General features: G+C 38.2%; 1 protein-coding gene across 2 annotated transcripts in view; it reads right to left on the bottom strand.

Annotated features, from left to right (window-relative positions):
• LOC136144257 (ATP-binding cassette sub-family C member 4-like) overlaps positions 1–21,275 on the bottom strand; it is a 243,740-nt gene that overhangs the window by 74,130 nt on the left and 148,335 nt on the right. For both annotated transcript variants that reach the window (XM_065902003.1, XM_065902004.1), the window contains one exon: positions 727–806. In XM_065902003.1, coding sequence (XP_065758075.1) covers positions 727–806 — 80 coding nt within the window. The remainder of the gene's footprint in view (positions 1–726; positions 807–21,275) is intronic.

The following is a 21,275-nucleotide window of genomic DNA, read 5'->3' as shown; positions in this document are numbered from 1 at the left end:
TCAAAAACTTTAGCCACCTAATGCAAAGAGCCAACTCATTGTAAAAGATCCTGATGTTGGGAAAGATTGAAGACAGAAGGAGAAGGGGTCAACAGAGGATAAGACAGTTGGAAGGCATCACCAACTCAATGGACATGAGCTTGAGCAAACTATGGGAGACAGTGAAGGACAAGGAAGCCTGGCGTGCTGCAGTCCATGGGGTTACAAAGAGTCAGACACAACTTAGCGAGTGAACAACAATGATTGTTTTTGTTCAAATATTATTGGTCACCTTATTATCATTAACCTTTTCTTTGTAAGTAACACATGCTTTATCAGAAAAAAAGGTGCTGTAAATATCTGTCCTTTATGGTAATACAATGCATAATTTAGTTCATCTTGGCTATCTTTTCATGAGAGGTGCTTGTTTCTATTATGAAATATGCTTACAGTAAAGGGGATCCACACCAGACACCTGCAAGGCAGAGGGAGAACCACTTACCCAGCATGTAGCTGCTTCAGACCAACCCTGACATGACAGCGTAGCCACTCCTGTCCCAGGAGTTACTCATGTTAACTCAGCCACCCAATCACAGCCGCACCTTTCTCTCACAAACATGGCATTTATTTAAGATAAAAGGACACATCACCAGGCTGAAAGGCCCACCCTCAACCCCTGTGAAAATGCCTTGAGAAACAGGCTCTCTGCTCTTCCCTGTGAGAACTCTGACAGGACTGATACATTACCTGAATGAACTTTTGAAATGATGAAGGCAGCGAGTCATCCATATGCCCAATGTCTTTGGAGAAACGATTTAAAATTCTTCCTGTAAGAACAGGATATGAGAAATTACTCTTCTACCCAGACAGGCCCTTTAAGACAAACAATTCATGATCAAGTAAAATAATATTTTAAATGCGTATTTATTTAATATATTTCAGAATCATATGAAATAAGCTGATGTCAGTGGTAAAGAAGGAGAAAATAGGATAATACCTAAAAAGAAACCAAAATACTACCAAATAGAAGTGAGTCAGATTAAAATTAGCCCATGGTTTTTAAAAGAATGGCAGGGGGAAGGGCAGGGAATCTTGTGGAAGGGTTGATGGATTTTAGAATGTTCCCTCCTTTTAGATCCATCCCATCTAAGGCTTCATTCCAAGTGCTTCTTATCATTGATTTTATTTGCCTTCTCAAAATCCACTAAAACAGTACATCCTAAATGCTGCAGAATTGAAAGATGAGAATTTCTAGTATCTACTGCTTTTAATGATTTAATTCAAACAACCCTGAAGCTACACAAATACATATACACACACAATCAATTTTGGTGTATCCTGGGAAATGTGTTTATCTACCCTGGGAAATGTGTTTATCTACCCCTCTGAGCTTCATTTGTAATTGAAGCTTCAGGAAGCCAGCCTGCAGGTGAGATGTGGGACCTCTATCTGCTCTTCCTGACCTCAGTCACAGATGACTTCCTCCCAGGGCCCTTCACATCAACCCACAACTGGACGGTGAATGAACAGTGGTTGGGGACTGAGTTTCCACTGCTGCTGGGATGTGAGATTCTTCTGTTGTCCACAGGGTGTCTGGCTCACCAGAAGCACAGGGTGTGCCCACACCAGGAACTGGAATCACTGGAGGCTTTCACCCTTGACCAGGCCAGCGTTACAGACTGGGCCTCAATTTTCCCATCTCAGACTTAGGAAATACAAATGCAGAAACTGTCTTTTAGTGAGACCTTTGGCATATCTGGTGACAACTCTTCTGACATTCTAAGAATGCCTGCTTTAGAGGGTGATTCTCAAGATTAAATAGGCTCATGCAGGTGAAAGAACCCAGTCACTATGCCAGTTAAGTTACCAGGTGCTCAAAACCAAGGTGAGATGATGACTCTGACCTCTAGGTTCTGCAGCATCATGTCACCTGGGAAAGTCCACCAGGCGCTGTAGCAGGGTCCACTTGGTAAAATGCAGATTCTGATTCAGGAGTGCTGGGGGAGCTAGAGAGTCTGCATTTCCTCCAAGCTCCCACATGACACCCTTTCTACTGTTTCCCAGACCACAGTTTGAGGGGCAACAGGTTAGGTTATTAAATCAGTTCTGCTTTAGGAACATTAAAATCAAATGAGTTATTTTTCAAATATTCTAGTGAATTTTGTGACCTGAATAGTCTTTTTTTAAAGATTGATTTATTTATTTAATTTTTGGCTGTGCTGGATCTCCATTGCTGCACATGGGCTTTCTCTAGTTCTGGCGTGGTGGCTTCTCTTGTTGCTGAGCACAGGCTTTAGGCACACAGGCTTCAGCAGTTGTGGTTCATGGACTTAGTTGCTGCACGGCATGCGGAATCTTCCCAGACCAGGGATTGAACCAGTGACCCCTGCATTGGCAAGTGGATTCCTAATCACTAGACCACCAGGGAAACCCTGCATAGTCATTTTTTAACTTCTCAAAGTAGTAATACCAAAATAAGGAAAATATGTGTCAAAAAATGTTAAAGATAAAAGTTTACATGCAGATAGTTCCATCAATGGAAGAGTACAACTATTTAACATAGGCAGAATTTGGAAACACTGTAAACACAATTCAGCTTAGAAAATGTTTAAAGCAATGATAGAATATTTTTTAAGATGAAAAGTCTACTCAGAGATGAACAGTACCTGAAAACCATCCCTTTACCTTTCACCAGATGTGGGTGACCTGAGGTCTGAGAGACTGAGGATTGGCAAAGTTTGTAAAATACAAGGAAAACAAAAACAATGAGAAAAACCATCTCCCCACACAGCAACTACAAAAACTGAACTAAATATTAAATATCATCAAAAAACTAAACTCTTATGCACCAATGAGCTGAGTGCAGAAAATGTGAGGTCAGCAAGTTTAACAGTTATTTCTTACACTAAGAAACATTAAGAGAATAAATAGTGTTTTCAGAGTATTTATTTCCTCTGGCTTTGGGATAGACTGTTGTAATCAGAGCTGTAACTCCAAGTTCATGACCCTGCAGTATTAAAGTTCTCTCAAAGGTCTCCATGTGAAAGCCTTATGACATACTCCCTTCACATACATGCTATGACTCTTCATCTGAATGACACATGACACATGGCCCCTGCTGGAATATCTCCAGGGATACAGAGGGAAAGGGAATTCACAGTAAACAAGGGGAACCCAATCCATTTTCAGACTGTTCTGTTAGGGCTTTCTCATATTAAACTGAATCTTGTCTTCCTGGAACATCCAACCTCTGCTGCTTATTCTCTCCTTATAAAGCACACAAAGTGAATCTAATTTCTCTCAATATGACAGTCTTTCAAATACTTGAAGAAAGTGAATCATATCTTTTCCATCCACTATTCCTTGGTGCCTCGATGATCTCTCATAAGGCATGGTCCTATTCTGGCTGCTGCCTCTTGACCAGATTCAGATGGCCAGTCCCAGTTAACGCCTTGTGCCCAGGAGTAAAATCACCACCTTCCCCATCCTGCATAACCTGCCACAAACCTGACAAACATGGTAAATTTTGGAAGCCAGATCATATTTTGAACATGGGTATAGTGAAAATCCACATCACTCCCATCTATGGCACAGGTAGATTTGGGGGAACAATTGGGTAATACATATAAATAACTCTAAAAGTACATCCCTTCTCACCCAGAAATTCCATTTCTAGGAATGTATCCCAGGAGTTAAAAAGTGCATCAGAGATGTACAATGTGGCATATTTGGAGAGTCATAAGTAGAAAACAACCTGATCAAGCCTGAAATAAGTCTGCAATATATATGTACAATTTAAATTTTCTGTGGTGTTTTTCTACAATGACTATCTTTACTTGTATAGAAAGGTAGAGTTGTGGGGAGAGCAAGAGAAAGACTGGGAGAAAAAGGGAAGGGAAATCAAGTGTTAAGGAGAGGCGGGAGGTTGTAGAAAGAGTGGAGAAAGAGGGGGAGGAAGGTAACCTCCTTGAAGTCCATGGTATCTGAGAACCAATAAGGGTCCTCTTAACTGCTATGGTCCACATTTTTCTATTTCATTCATAAGACAGAATACCATGAAAGATGTCACTGAACTTCTCATCAAAATCCAAATTCACAATGATCATATTTCATGTGGTCTCTGGGTCTGGCTTTTTTCATCCAGCCTATGGTTTTTGAGGTTCACCTGTGATATAGCATGTCTTTTTAAGCCTCATTTTTTTATATGTATTTTGGACTATGGAAATAATGTTAGACAAAAAGCAACTTTGAGTGATTTTCTTATTCAAGTTCAAAATGGGTCATAAAGCAGTGGAGACAACTCACAACATTAACAAGACATCTGGCCCAGGAATTGCTAATGAATGTACAGTGCAACGGTGGTTCAAGCAGTTTTGCAAAGGAGATGAGAGCCTTAAAGATGAGCACAGTGGCCAGCCATCAAAAGTTGACAATGACCAACGAAGATCAACTCCAACTATTCTACAGTCATTCAGCATTTGAAAGGTGAAAAGGTTCAATATGTGGAGGTCTCATGAGCTGACTACATATCAAAAAAATTGTTTTAAAGTGTCATCTTCTGCTCAACATCACTCATTATCAGAGAAATGCAAATCAAAACCACAATGAGGTACCATTACACGCCAGTCAGGATGGCTGCTATCCAAAAGTCTACAAGCAATAAATGCTGAAGAGGGTGTGGAGAAAAGGGAACCCTCTTATACTGTTGGTGGGACTGCAAACTAGTACAGCCGCTATGGAGAAGAGTGTGGAGATTTCTTAAAAAACTGGAAATAGAACTGCCATATGACCCAGCAATACCACTTGTGGGCATACACACTGAGGAAACCAGATCTGAAAGAGACACGTGCACCCCAATGTTCATCACAGCACTCTTTATAATAGCCAGGACATGGAAGCAACCTAGATGCCCATCAGCAGACGAATGGATAAGGAAGCTGTGGTACATATACACCATGGAATATTACTCAGCTGTTAAAAAGAATTCATTTGAATCAGTTCTAATGAGATGGATGAAACTGGAGCCCATTATACAGAGTGAAGTAAGCCAGAAAGATAAAGAACATTACAGCATACTAACACATATATATGGAATTTAGAAAGATGGTAATGATAACCCTATATGCAAAACACAGATGTATAGAAAAAGAGACACAGATGTATAGAACAGACTTTTGGACTCTGTGGGAGAAGGCGAGGGTGGGATGTTTCAAAAGAACAGCATGCATATTATCTATAGTGAAACAGATCACCAGCCCAGGTGGGATGCATGAGACAAGTGCTCGGGCCTGGTGCACTGGGTGGACTCAGAGGAATCGGGTGGAGAGGGAGGTGGGAGGGGGGATCGGGATGGGGAATACATGTAACTCCATGGCTGATTCATGTCAATGTATGACAAAACCCACTGAAATGTTGTGAAGTAATTAGCCTCCAACTAATAAAAATAAATGAAATAAATAAATAAATAAAGTGTCATCTTCTCTTATTCTATGCAACAACAATGAACCATTTCTTGATTGGACTGTGACATGAGACAAAATTTTATACAATTTTATATGACAACCAGCAATGACCAGCTCAGTGTCTGGACTGAGAAGAAGCTCTAAAGCATTTCCCAAAGCCAAAGTTACACCAAAAACCAGTCATGGTCACTGGTTTGAAGGTCTGCTGCCCATCTGACCCATTACAGCTCTTTGAATCCCAGCAAAGCCATCACATCTGAGAAGTATGCTCAGCAAATTGATGAGATGCACTGAAAACTGCAATGCCCGCAGCCAGCATTGGTCAACAGAAAGGACCCAATTCTTTAGGACAACACCCGGCAGCATATCACACAACCGACACTTCAAAAATTGAACAAATTGGGCTACAAAGGTTTTTTTTTTAATATAATTTTTTAATTGCCTATTTTTAATTGAACAATAATTGCTTTACAGAATTTTGCTGTTTTCTGTCAAACCTCACCATGAATCAGCCATAGGTATACATATGTTTCCTCCCTCTTGAACCTCTCTCCCATCTCCCTCCCCAACCCACCCCTCTAAGTTGATATAGAGCCCCTGTTTAAGTTCCCTGAGACATACAGCAAATTCCCATTGGCTATCTGTTTTACATATGGTAATGTAAGTTTCCATGTTACTCTTTCCATACATCTCACTCTCTCCTCCCCTCTCCCCACATCCATAAGTCTGTTCACTAAGTCTGTTTCTCCAAGTCTGTTTCTCCATTGCTGCCCTGTAAATAAATTCTCTGGTGCCAGTTTTCTAGAGTCCATGTATATGTGTTAGTATATGATATTTATCTTTCTCTTTCTGACTTACTTCACTCTGTATAATAGGCTCTATGTTCATCCACCTCATTAGAACTGACTCAAATGCATTCCTTTTTATGGATGAGTAATATTCCATCATGTATATGTATCACAACTTCTTTACCCATTCATCTGTCAATGGACATCTAGGTTGCATCAATGTTCTAGCTATTGTAAATAGTGCTGCAATGAACATTGGGGTACATGTGTCTTTTTCAATTTTGGTTTCCTCAGGGTATATGCATAGGAGTGGGGTTGCTGGGTCATATGGTGGTTTTATTCCTAGTTTTTTAAGGCATCTTCATAACGTCTTCCATAGTGGCTGTACCAATTTACATTCCCACAAACAGTGCAAGAGGGTTCCCTTTTCTCTACATCCTCTCCAGCATTTATTGTTTGTAGACTTTTTGATGATGGGCATTTTGACCAGTGTGAGGTGATATCTCACCTCATTGTGGTTTTGACTTGCATTTCTCTAATAATGAGCAATACTGAGCATCTTTTCATGTGTTTGTTAGCTTCTTGTCTTCTTTGGAGAAATGTCTATTTATGTCTTTTTTCCACTTTTTATTGGGTTGTTTGTTTTTCTGGAATTGAGTTGTATGAGCTGCTTGCATATTTTGAAAATTAATCCTCTGTCAGTTGTTTCATTTACTACTATTTTCTCCCATTCTGAGGGTTGTGTTTTCACCTTGCTTCTAGTTTCCTTTGCTGTGCAAAAGCTTTTAAGTTTAATTAGGTCCAATTTGTTTGCTTTTGTTTTTATTTCCATTACTCTAGGAGGTGGTCATGGAGGATCTTGCTTTGATTTATGTCATTGAGTATTCTGTTTACCTCTAACAGTTTTATAGTTTCTGGTCTTACATTTAGGTCTTTAATTCATTTTTAATTTATCTTTGTATATGGTGTTAGGAAGTGCTTTAATTTTATTCTTTTACATGTAGCTGTCCAGTTTTCCCAGCACCACTTATTGAAGAGGTGGTTTTTGCCCCATTGGATATTCTTGCCTCCTTTGTCAAAAAAAGGTACCCATAGGTGCATGGGTTTGTATCTGGGCTTTCCATCTTGTTCCATTGGTCTATATTTCTGTTTTTGTGTGTGCCAGTACCATACTGTCTCAATGACTGTAGCTTTGTAGTATAATCTGAAGTCAGGAAGGTGGATTCCTCCAGCTCCACTCTTCTTTCTCAAGACTGTTTTGGCTCTTTGGGGACTTCTGTGTTTTCAAATGAACTGTGAGATTTTCTGTTCTAGTTCTATGAAAAATGCCATTGGTAATTTGATAGGGATCACATTGAATCTCTTGTGTTTGGTAATATAGTCATTCACAATATTGATTCTTCCTACCCATGAACATGGAATATCTCTGCATCTGTTAATGTCATTTTTTATTTCTTTCATCAGTGTCTTATAATTTTCTGTGTACAGGTCTTTTGTCTCCTTAGGTAGGTTTATTCCTAGATATTTTATTCTTTTTGTTGCAATGGTGAATGGGATGGATTTCTTAATTTCTTTCTGATTTTTCATTGTTAGCATATAGAAATGCAAGTGATTTCTGGGTATTGATTTTTGTTTCCTTTGACTTTGCTAAATTCACTGATAAGCTCTATTAATTTTCTGATACTATCTTTGGGGTTTTCTATGTATAGTATCATGTCAACTGCAAACAGTGATAACTTTACTTCTGCTTTGCTGATCTGGATACTTTTTATTTTTCTTCTCTTTGCTATAGCTAGGACTTCCAAAACTATGTTGAATAGTAGTGGTTAGAGTGGACACCCTTGTCTTGTTCCTGATCTTAGGCGGAATGTTTGCAGTTTTTCACCATTGAGAATAATGTAGATTGTGGGCTTATCATATATGTCCTTTACTATGTTGAGGTAGGTTCCTTCCATGCCTATTTTTTTGAAGAGTTTTAATCATACATGGGTGCTGAATTTTGTCAAAGGCTTTTTCTGCATCTATTGAGATTATCATATGGTTTTTATCTTTCAATTTGTTAATATGGTGTATCACATTAATTGATTTGTGTATATTGAAGAATACTTGTATCCCTGGAATGAACCCAACTTGATCATGGTGTATGAGCTTTTTAATGCATTGTTGAATTCTGTTTGCTAGAATTTTGTTGAGGATTTTTGTATCTCTGTTCATCAGTGATATTGGCCTGTAATTTTCTTTTGTGTTATATTTGTCTGGTTTTGGTATCAGGGTAATGGTGGCCTCATAGAATGAGTTTGGAAGTGTTCCTTCCTCTGCAATTTTTTGAAAGAGTTTTAGAAGGATAGGCATTAGCTATTCTCTGAATGTTTGGTAGAATATTCCTGTGAAGCCATCTGGTCCTGAGATTTTGTATTTTGGGAGATGTTTGATCACAGTTTCAATTTCAGTGCTTATAATTGGGTTGTTCATAATTTCTATTTCTTCCTGGTTCAGTCTTGGAAGATTGAACTCTTCTAAGAATCTGTTCATTTCTTCCAGGTTATCAATTTATAGCCATATAGTCATTCATAATAGTGTCTTATAATCCTTTGTATTTCTGCATTGTCTATTGTAACCTCTCCTTTTTCATTTCTAATTTTGTTGATTTTATTCTTCTCTTTTTTTCTTGATGAGTCTGGCTAAAGGTTTGTCAATTTTGTTTGCCTTCTCAAAGAACCAGCTTTTAGTTTTATTAATCTTTAATATTGCTTCTTTCATTTCTTTTTCATTTATTTCTGCTCTGATCTTTATGATTTATTTCCTTTTGCTAATTTTGGAGTTTTTTGGTTCTTCCTTTTCCAGTTGTTTTAGGTGTAAAGTTAGGTTGCCTATTTGATGTTTTTCTTGTTTCTTGAGGTAGGATTGTATTGCTATATACTGCCCTCTTAGAACTGCTTTTGCTGCATCCCATAGGTTTTGAGTTGTTGTGTTTTCATTGTCATTGGTTTCTAGGAATACTTTGACTTCCCTTTTGATTTCTTCAGTAACCTGTTCATTATTTAGAAACGTTTAATCTCCATGTGTTTGCATTTTACAGGTTTTTTTTTCTTGTATTGATATCTAGTCTCACAGCGTTGTGGTCAGAAAAGATGCTTGATACGATTTCAATTTTCTTAAATTTGCTGGGGTTTGATTTTTGATCCAAGATGTGGTCTATCCTGAAGAACATTCCATGTGCACTTGAGAAGATGTATTCTTCTGCATTTGGATGGAATGTCCTGAAGGTATCAACGAGATCCATCTCATCTAATGTACGATTTAAGACTTGCATTTCCTTACTAATTTTCTGTTTTAATGATCTGTCTGTTGGTGTAAGTGGGGTGTGAAAGTCTCCTACTATTATTGTGTTACTGTCATTTCTCCTTTTATGTCTGTTGGTATTTGTCTTATGTATTGAGGTATTTCTGGGTGCATAGATATTTAAAATTGTTATGTCTTCCTCTTGGATTGGTCCCTTGATCATTATGTAGTGTCCTTCCTTGTTTATTGTAACATTCTTTATTTTAACGTCTACTTTGCCTGATATGAGGATCACTACTCCAGTTTTCTTCTGCTTCCCATTTGCATGGAATATAATTTTCCATCCTCTAACCTTCAGTCTATATACGTCTTTAGATCTGAAGTGGGTTTCTTGTAGACAGCATATATATGGGCCTTGTTTTTGTATCCATTCAGCCAAGCTGTGTCTTTGGTTGGAGCATTTAATCCATTTACATTTAAAGTAATTATTGATATATATGTTTCTACTGCCATTTTCTTAATTGCTTGGGGCTTGTTTTTGTAGTATTTTTCTTCTCTTGTGTTTCCTGATATATAAGTCCCTTTAATATTTTTTGTAAAGCTGGTTTGGCAATACTGAACTCTCTCAACTTTTGTTTGAAAAGCTTTTGATTTCTCCATCAGTTTTGAATGAGATCCTTGCCAGGTAGAGTAATCTTGGTTGTAGACTTTTCCCTGCAGAGTTTCTGCTGAAAGATCAGCTGTTAAGTATATGTGGTTTCCCTTGTATGTTACTTGTTGCTTTTCCCTTGCTGCTTTCAATATTCTTTCTTTGTGTTTAAACTTTGTTAGTTTGATTAGTATGTGTCTTGGCATGTTTCTCATTGGGTTTCTCCTGTATGGGACTCTTTGCACCTCTAGGACTTGATTGATTGTTTCCTTTTCCATGTTGGGGAAATTTTCAACTATAATCTTTTCAAAAATTTTCTCATAACGTTTCTTTTTCTCTTATTCTTCTGGGACCCCTATAATTTGAATGTTGGTGGATTTAATATTGTCCCCTAGGTCTCTGAGACTATCCTCAGTTCTTTTCATTCTTTTTACTTTATTCTGCTTTTCCAGAAGTTATTTCCACCATTTTATCTTCCAGCTCACTGATCTGTTCTTCTGTTTCAAATATTCTGCTATTGATTCCTTATAGAGTATTTTTAATTTCATTAATGTGCTGTTTGTCTCTGTATGCTTATTTTAATTCTTCTAGGTCTTTGTTAATTGAGTCTTGAATTTTCTCCATTCTATTTTCAAGGTTTTTGATCATCTTTTCTACCATTATTTTGAATTCTTTTTCAGGTAATTTGCCTATTTCCTTTTCATTTATTTGAACTTGTGTGTTATTTGTTCCTTCATTTGTGCAGTATCTCTGCTTTTTCATTTTTTTTTAACTTACTGTGCTTGAGGTTCCCTTTTCCCAGGCTTCAAGGTTGAATTCTTTCTTCCTTTTAGTTTCTGCCCTTGTAAGGCTGGTCCAGTGGTTTGTGTAAGCCTTGTGTAGGGTGAGATTTGTGCTGAGTTTTTTTTCCTCTGATGGGCAGGGCTGCATGATGCGTTAATCCTGTCTGCTGATGATTGGGCTTGTATTTTTGCTTTGTTTGTTGTTTGGATGAGGCGTCCTGCACAGGGCGCTACTGGCATTTGTGTGATGCCGGGTCTTGTATACAAGTGGTTGCCTTTGCGGGAGATCTCACTATTGAATACTCCCTAGGGTTAGTTCTCTGGTAGTCTAGGTTCTTGGAGTCAGTGCTCCCACTCCAAAGGCTCAGGGCTTGATCTCTGGCCAGGATGGAGATTCCATAGGTGGTTTGTTATGGCATTAAATGGGATTAAAACAAATACCCCAAAATAAAAAACCAAGATGAACCCTAGGCAAATGGCAGTTACAAAATCCAGCAAATAATAATTAAAATAATGGAACATATACATATACATATACACCCATAAGCAAAATCAAAGCAGACCAACAAGCATAAAGTGCAATACATTGACCAGTGAACAAATGAAACCAAAAATGATATCCACCAGTTAAGAACAAAACTAACTAAAGCACAAACTGAAAAACAAAATTAAAGCAAGGTGTCAACTGGGGGACAAAGAAATTAAAACAAAACTAATAAATATGGTGACAGAAAGAAAGGAAGAAAGAATCGAAATGCAAAGTTAAATAGAGGTCTATAAAGAAGATTTATATATATTAAAGATTAACTTCAAGGGGTAAATAAGAATAGGAAAGCAAACAAAGGAATAAATGTAGAAAAATGATGATAGATTTAAAATATTTAAAAATTGAAAAAGAGGGAAAAAATGGAAAATTCTATGTAACTGCAAAAGGCCAACATAGAAGCAGACATTTGTAACAGCAATAAAAAGTGTGATTGAAGAAAAAGAAAAAAGAAACTTCAAAAGCTTAATTAGATTTCATAGTGCTAATAAAATCAACAGAGCGGAAAACAAGAAAGGAAAAAAAAAAAAAGAAAAAAATCCAAAAGAAACTACAGAACAAGTCAAAAAATAAGAATAATAAATGTTTTTCTTGAGTCTGCTGTCAGCATCCTTTCCCTTGCTGGGAGTCACAGTCCACCTCACCTTCCTAGGATGACTTCCAACACTGTGCTGGTCTCTGGACCTGCTGTGGGGGCAGCTCAGGCTCTAATCTGGTCCTCCTCCTGTGTGTTCTTGCCTTCAATGACCATAGCTATCAGAACTAGTGTGTTTTCTTTTGTGGGAGCTCTCAATGTCCTTTTATATATTCCATAGACAAAGAGTCTGACTAATTGATCATATGGATTTAATCTGCAGCTTGTATAGCAGCTTTGGTGGGAAGGTTTTGGATCTTCTTCCTTAGCCACACTGCCCCCAGGTTTCAGTTGTGATTTTATTTCCACCTCTGCATGTGGGTCGTCCACTGGGGTTTGCTCCTGAGGCTGCCCTGGAGGCCTTAGGTCTGCCCCAGTGAAGGCTTCATGTGGAGGTGTTGCACCTGCTTGGGTCGCAGGGGCTCTGGCAGCACCAGGTACTCAGGGGAGTTGGCAGCTAGGGCAGCAGGAAATATAGTGTTCTAGAAGGGTATGGCAATCCACTCTAGTATTCTTGCCTGGAGAACTCCACTGACAGACAAGCCTGGCAGGTCACAGTCCACAGGGTTGCAAAAAATCCAACACGACTTAAGTGACCCCCCATGCATGGATACAAGACTTTTTTTGCCTGTGGCAGCTCTGTCCCAGTGAGGGTTGAGCATGAAGGTGGCACAGCTGCTTGGGTCACGGGGACCCTGACAGCTCCAAGCATGCAGTGACACGGACTGCTTCCACTGCAGGAGTTACGGCCCTATCAGAGTCTTTTTTTGAGCCTCTGGTAGCTAGCGATCAGAAGGCCTCTTTTGCGAGTCTTTCTCCATAGCTCTGCCCATTCAGGCATTTAGAGGGTTCCTGTTTTTCCCCCAAGTCCCTTCATTGTATCTAGTTTTATGTGGTTCTATGTATTCTTTTCCAGTGGTCAGGTACTCCTATCTACTCTCAGCTGTGTTCTGCAAGCACTGGTGTCTGAAGATGTACTCCTAACATTTCCATAGAGAGACATGTACTCTATGTCCACCTACTCCTTGCCATCTTGTTCCCCATCTACAAAGTTTTGCCTCATCCACCTTATTCATTTGACCTCTCATCAACCAACTACCACTTCTTCAAGCATCTCAACAACTTTTTGCAGGGAAAATGCTTCCACAACCAGCAGGATGCAGAAAGTACTTTCCAAGAATTCATCGAATTCCAAAGCACAGATTTTTTTTTTTTTTTTTTTGCTACAGAAATAAAAAAGACATTTCTTGTTGGCAAAAATAAGTTGATTGTAATGGTTCCTATTTTAATTAATTAAAGATGTGCTGGAGCCTATATAATGATCTAAATTTATAATGATCTAAAATTCACTATTACATTTGGACCAACATTACAGAACAGGAATTAGGAAACCATCAGTGGAAAAACATGAGGTTCTGGGCCTCTTCTAATGCACAGCAGCAAGAGGCATTTAGGCAACTCATCCAATCTCCATTGAGAGGCAAATCCCTTATCTTTAAAAGTGAGATGGTAACATTTACAGGATAAAACATCATGCTTAGGCAGTTCCCTCCTAAATTATAAAGGAACACACACATACAAGGTGTTATTCATATTATCCTTATGAGATTTTAGAGCATTAAGTGGCATGAAAAGTCATCAGGGATAGTAAATTCCAAATTTTGTCCTGTGAAGCACATGAGATGCAACAGAGGTGTTTCAGAGAACAACGCAAAAGAGGGAGTGATGGCCAAGTTTGCCCAGTTCCAGATACACCATCTGGATGACTCCCTTACTACCCATCCTCCTCAGAGCCCCTTACATGTATCTGGATGTTCACATAACGATGGCCTTTGAAGAAAGGTTTCTTCAGCTAACATAAATGTTCAAATCGCTTTGTAAATCAAGCTTCCAGTGATACAAAAGACAAGATCCAACCTTGCTCAGGGTGACAAAATAATGTTTCATTATGAGGCGGGTGCTAATGTCAAGCCATCCTGGAATTTCCACTCTGCACAGAGTAGACAGGGAAAACCTACTATGTAGCCAACTTCCTGCAATATCCTTTACTGTCTCTTATTTCTTTCTAAGGATAGTTCCATTGACCATTTCTCCTTTTCCTGGTGCTCTTTCTAAACTTCACTCACTTTTATTACTATGATTTCCTATTTGCTTATGCATCCCAAATCATATCGCCACTCCTAATCTCTTGCTTGGGCATGTGGCTGCCCTACAGAACATCTTAAGCTCAATACATACAGACTGAGCAGAGATATCAGCCAAAATGGTGGAGTAGAAAGACGTACATCCAACCTCATTTCAAAAGCACACCAAAATCACAACTATCTGAAGAACAACCATCAGTGAAAAAGACCAGAACTTAACAGAAAATTTCTTCTATAAACTAAAGACAAAGAAGGAACCACATCAAGATGGGAGGAGAGACAGACTCACGATATAATCAAACCCCATATGCCCCTAGGTGGGCAACCTACAAACTCGAAAATAGTTATATTGCAGAGATTCTTCAGTGGGAATGAAACCTGAGACCAACATCAGGCTCTACAGCCCCGGGTTCTGGCACTGGAAAGACAAGTCCCCAGAATATTTGGTTTTGAATGCCAGTGGGATTTAACTGCAGGAGTTCCAAAAGGACTGGAGGAAATAGATACTTCACTCTTAAAGGACACACACAAAATTTCACATGCACCAGGACTTAGGGCAAAAGCAATAATTTAGTAGAAGCCTGGGACAGATGTACCTGCTGATTTTTGAGAGTCTTCTAGAGAGATGGAGGGTGGCTGCAGCTCACCCTAGGGGTACAGATACTGGTGGTAGAAATAGGGAACATTCAGCCACATGAACATTTCTGGGGGCTGAAATCTTAGAACATTAGAGCCAAGATTTGGTCCCACTGAACAGCCTGTAGGCACAGTGTAGGAATACCATAGACCAAACAACTAACTGGGCAGGACATGGCCCCACTCATCAGGAGATAGAGGCCTGCCTTAAAGACTGCAGAGCTCACAGCCACCTCTGGACATGTGTCTAAACACGGCCCAGTCATCAGAGGGCCAAGACCCAATTCCAACCACTGGTAGACAGGCATGGCCCTCCTTACCTGGAAACCTGCACAAGCCTCTGGAGCAGCATCACCCACCCGGGGGCAGATACTAGAAGCAAGGAAACTACAATCCCAACAATGAAGGCCAGATCCTACCTTGGGACCAGCTAGGCCCTGGCTCTGGCCACTGACAGGCCAATGCAACATTAGTATTTCCATCACAAGAGTGTCAGAGGAGAAGAAAAAGAGAAAGAGTCCAAGAAAATATTTGAAGAGAGAATAGGTGAAAACCTCCCTAAACTGAGAAAGGAAATAGTTACCCAAATCAAGGAAGCTCATACAGGATTAACCCAAAGAGGAACATGCCAAGACACATTGTAATCAAAATGACAAAAAGATAAAGAGAAATTATTAAAAGCAACAAATAACATATAAGGGAATTTCCATAGACTATCATTTGATTTTTCATCAGAAATCCTGTATGAAGAAGGAAGTGGCAAAGTATTAGAGTGATGAAAGGGAAAAATCTGCCATCAAGAATACTTCATCTGACAAGGCTCTCATTCAAATTTGATGGAGAAATCAAAAGCTTTATAGACAAGCAAAAGATAAAAGAACTCAGTACCAACAAACCAGCTTTACACCAAATGTTAAAGGAACTTCTCTAGGCAAAAAAGAAAAGATCACAACTAGAAATAAGAAAATTATGAAATGAAAAATCTCACCAGTAAAGGCAAACATATAGTACTATATATAGTAGCTACAAACCAAAAATCTATAATAGATATGCCCACAAAAAAATAAAAAAGGAATCCGAGCATAATGGTAAAGATAGTCATAAACTCACAAGAGAATAGAACAAAAGAATAAAGGAGAGGAAGAGACCTCTAAAAGCAAACCTCAAATAATTAACAAAACAGCAATAATAATATACATGTTGATAATTACTTTAAATGTAAACAGACTAAATGCTTCAACCAAGAGACAAAGACTGGCTTACTGCATACAAAAACAAGACCTATACATACGTTACCTACAAAGGATTCACTTCAGATCTAGAGACACATACAGGATGAAAGTGAAGAGATGGATAAAGATACTCCATGTAAATAGAAATCAAAAGAAAGCAGGAGTAGTAATACTTATATCAGAAAAAAATAGGTTTTAAAATAAAGACACAAGAGAAAAAGAAGGACACTACATAATGATCAAGAGATCAATCTAACAATTATAAATATATATGTACACAATATAGAAATACCTCAATATATAAGGAAAATATTAACAGGCATGAAAGAAGAAACTGACAGTAACACAATAACAGCAGAGGACTTGAACACCTCACTTACATCAATGGACAAACAGATCGTCCAGATAGAAAATCCATAAGGGAACACAGGCCTTAAATAATGCATTAAACCAATGTAAATTTTATTTACAGAGCACTCCATCCAAAAGCAACAGAATGTACATTCTTCTCAAGTGCACATGAAACATTCTCCAGGATTGATCACATGCTGAGCCACAAAGCAAGCCTCAATAAATGTAAGAAAACTGAAATCATACCAAATATCTTTTCTGACCATAACACTATGAGATTAGAAATCAACTACAAGAAAAATAAAGCTATAAAAAAACACAAACAAGCAGAGGGTAAACAATATGCTCCTAAACTAACTAACAATGGATCACTGAAGAAATCAAAGAGGAAATCAAAAAATACCTGGAGACAAACACTAATAAAAACAAAAAGAAACCAAAACAAAAAAATGACAATACAAACTTCTGGGACATAGCAAAAGCAGTTCTAAGAGGGAAGTTTATAGTGATACAACCTTACCTCAGGAAACAAGAAACATCTCAAATAAATAAACTAAACTTACACCTAAAAGAACTAGACAAAGAAGAAGAAACAAAACCCAAATGATAACCCTTTGTTATTAGAAGCAAAGAAATCACAAATGTCAGAGCAGAAATAAATGAAATCAAGACTAAAAAGAAATAGAAAGATCAATGAAACAAACAGCTAGTTTTTTTTTTTTTTATAAAGATAAACAAAATTGATAAACCTTTGGCCAGACTCAACAAGAAAAAAAAGAGATAGAGAGGGCTCAAATTAATCAGAAATGAAAAAGGAGACGTTGTAACTGATGCCACAGAAATACAAAGGATCATAAAACTACTACAAGCAACTATACATCAATAAAGTGGACAAATTCTTAGAAAGGCACAATCTCCCAAAACTGAACCAAGAAGAAATAGAAAATATGAACAGACTAATTACCAGTACTGAAGGTGAATCAGTAACTTTAAAACTCCTACAAACAGAAGTCCAGGATCAGCTGCTTCACAGGCAAATTCTAACAAACATTTAGAGAAGAATAAACACCCATCTTTCTGAAACTAGTCCAGAAAAAAACTGCAAACTAAAGTATTCTTTAACTTGCTCTATGAGGCCACCATCACCCTGATACTAAAACTAGACAAATATATAACAAAAAAGAAAATTACAAGCCAATATCACTCATAAACATAGACGCAAGATGTCTGAAAGATCTGAAAGTGTTAGTCACTCATTCATGTCCAACTGTTTGCGACCCCCTGGACTGTAGCCCATGAGGCCCTTTAGTCCATGGGATTTTCCAGGCAAGAATACTGGAGTGGATTGCCATTCCCTTCTCCAGAGGATCTTCCAGACCCAGGGATCAAACCCTGGTCTCTGACACTGTAGGCAGATTCTTTACCGTTTGAGCTACAGGGAAGTGCTTAGATGCAAAAATCCTCAACAAAATTCTGGCAGATAATGTTCTGTTGAAACCATCACATTGTTAATCAGCTATACCTCAATACAAAATAAAGAGGTTTTATTTTTTAAAAAATGAAAACAAAAATATTAGTTTAAAAAGAAAAAAAATTGCTAGCAAATTAGCTCTAATAGTCCATTAAAAAGATTATACACCATAACCAAGAGGGATTTATCCCAGGCAGGCAAGAATTTTTCAATATCCACAAATCAATCAGTTTGATACATCATATTAACAAACTGAAGAATAAAAACCATATGATCATCTCAATAAATGTAGGAAAAGCTTTTGATAAAGTTCAACACTCATTCATGATTAAAAAAAAAAAAACTCCCCAGAAAGTGGGCATAGAGGGAGCATGCCTCAACATAATAAAGGCCATATAAAACAAATCCACATCTAATATCATATTCAATGGTGAAAAGCTAAAAGCATTTCCTCTAAGATTAGGAACAAAACAAGGATGTCCACTCTCGCTACTCTTATTCAATACAGTTTTAAAAGGCTTAGCCCAGCAATCAGAGAAGAAAAAGAAATAAAAGGAACACAAATTAGAAAGGAAGGAGCAAAGCTGTTAATCATTTGCAGATAACAACAAAAATCCTAATGATGCCACTAGCAAACTATTAGAGCTAATCAATGAATTTGGTAAAGTTGCAGGATACAAAATTAAGATATAGAAACCTGCTAAATTTCTATACACTAATAACAAAATATCAGAAAGAAAAATTGAGGAAACAATCCCATAATACCATAGCATCAAAACAACAACCAAAAACCTGGGAATAAATCTACCAAAGGAGGCAAAAACCTGTACTCCAAAACCTATGACACTGATAAAAGAAACTGAAGACCACACAAACAAACAGAAAGATATACTGTATTTTTGAATTGGAAGAATCAATATTGCTAACATAAAACTCATAGGATACCTCAGGCAGAACACTCTTTGACATAAGTTCATCAATATATTTTAGATCCATCTCCTAGAATTCAGTTCAGTTCAGTTCAGTCGCTCAGTCGTGTCTGACTCTTTGCAACCCCTTGAACCACAGTACGCCAGGCCTCCCTGTCCATCACCAACTCCCAGAGTCCACCCAAACCCATGTCCATTGAGTCGGTGATGCCATCCAACAATCTCAGTAATGGAAACAAAAGCAAAAATAAACAAATGAAATCTAATTAAAGGCTTTTGCACATCAAAGGAAATCATCAACAAAATGAAAAAATAACCTACTGAATAGGACAAAATATTTGCAAATGATGAGATTGATGAAAAATTAATCTCCAAAATATAAATTAATAATACATTAATTATATAGCTAGTACATCTCACTATAAAGAAAAAACAGCCCAATCAAAAAATGGGCAGATGACCTAAATAGACATTTCTCCAAAGAAGACATATGTTGGTCAACAGGCACATGAAAAGGTGCTCAACATCACTAATAATTACACAAATGCAGATCAAAACTACAATGATGTATTATGTCACACTTGTCAGAACAGTCATCATCAAAAATTCTATAAATAATAAATGCTGGACAGGGTGTGAAGAAAAGGGAACCCTTCTACACTGTTGGTGGGAATGTAAACTGATACAGCCACTATGGAAAACAGTATGAAGATTTCTTTAAAAATTAGGAATAAAACTACCATATGATCTAGAAATCCCATTCCCGGGCATACATCTGGAAAATTCAATAATTCTAAAAGATATGTGACAATATGTAAATATGGGGTATTTACAAAAGCCAAGACATAGAAACAACCTAAATGCTCACTGACAGATGAATAGATAAAGAAGATGCAGTACATAAATACAATGGAATATTCAGTTCAGTTCAGTTCAGTCGCTCAGTTATGTCTGACTCTGGAACCCCATGGACTGCAGCACAACAGGCCTCCCTGTCCATCACCAACTCCCAGAGTTTACTCAAACTCATGTCCATTGAGTTGGTGATGCCATCCAATCATCTCATCCTCTGTCGACCCCTTCTCCTCCTGCCTTCATATTGAGTGCAGCACTTTCACAGCATCATCTTTTAGGATTTGAAATAGCTCAACTGAAATTCCATCACCTCCACTAGCTTTGTTCGTAGTAATGCTTTCTAAGGCCCACTTGACTTTACATTCCAGGATGTCTGGCTCTAGGTGAGTGATCACACCATCATGATTATCTGGGTCATGAAGATCTTTTTTGTACAGTTCTTCTGTGTATTCTTGCCACCTCTTCTCAGTATCTTCTGCTTCTGTTAGGTCCATACTATCTCTGTCCTCTATTGTGCCCATCTTTGCATGAAAATTTCCCTTGATATGTCTAATTTTCTTGAAGAGATCTGTACTCTTTCCTATTCTATTGTTTTCCTTTATTTCTTTGCACTGATCACTGAGGAAGGCTTTCTTATCTCTCCTTGCAATTCTTTGGAACTCTGCATTCAAATGGATATATCTTTCCTTTTCTCCTTTGCCTTTTGCTTCTCTTCTATTCACAGCTATTTCTAAGACCTCCTCAGACAACCATTTTGCCTTTTTGCATTTCTTTTTCTTGGGGTTGGTCTTGATCACTGTCTCCTGTACAATGTCAACCTCTATCCATAGTTCTTCAGGCACTCTGTCTATCAGGTCTAGTCCCTTAAGTCTATTTTTCACTTCCACTGTATAATCATTAAGGATTTGATTTAGGTCATACCTGAATGGCCTAGTGGTTTTCCCTACCTTCTTCAATTTAAGTCTGAATTTGGCAATAAAGAGTTCATGATTTGAGCCACAGTCAGCTCCTGGTCTTGTTTTTGCTGATTTTATAGAGCTTCTCCATCTTTGGCTGCAAAGAATATAATCAATCTGATTTTGGTATTGACCATCTGGTGATGTCTATGTGTAGAGTCTTCTCTTGTGTTGTTGGAAGAGGGTGTTTGCTATGACCAGTGCATTCTCTTGGCAAAACTCTGTTAGCCTTTGCCCTGCTTCATTCTGTACTCCAAGGCCAAATTTGCCCATTACTCTAGGTATTTCTTGACTTTCTACTTTTGCATTCCAGTCCTCTATAATGAAAAGGACATAATTTTGGGGTGTTAGTTTTTTTTTTTTTTTTCCTTATTTTAGTGGGAAGGGAAGAGCGCAAGGGCCCTGCAGCACCCACGTGCCGTCATCTTCCCTCTCCCTGCAGCGGGAACCAGAGGGAAGGGACACGTGCGCGCACGGAGGTGACAGCCGCGACAGGCGCGCACCATCAGCCCCCTGGCCCCACTCGCCCCCCCTGGGAAAGGGGACGGCGGCGGGGCCGCCCTGCGACGCCCCAGGACTCT

Source organism: Muntiacus reevesi, chromosome 11, assembly GCF_963930625.1.
Source record: "Muntiacus reevesi chromosome 11, mMunRee1.1, whole genome shotgun sequence".
NCBI classification, from domain to species: Eukaryota; Metazoa; Chordata; class Mammalia; order Artiodactyla; family Cervidae; genus Muntiacus; species Muntiacus reevesi.
This window is presented reverse-complemented; position numbering and strand designations above follow the sequence as displayed.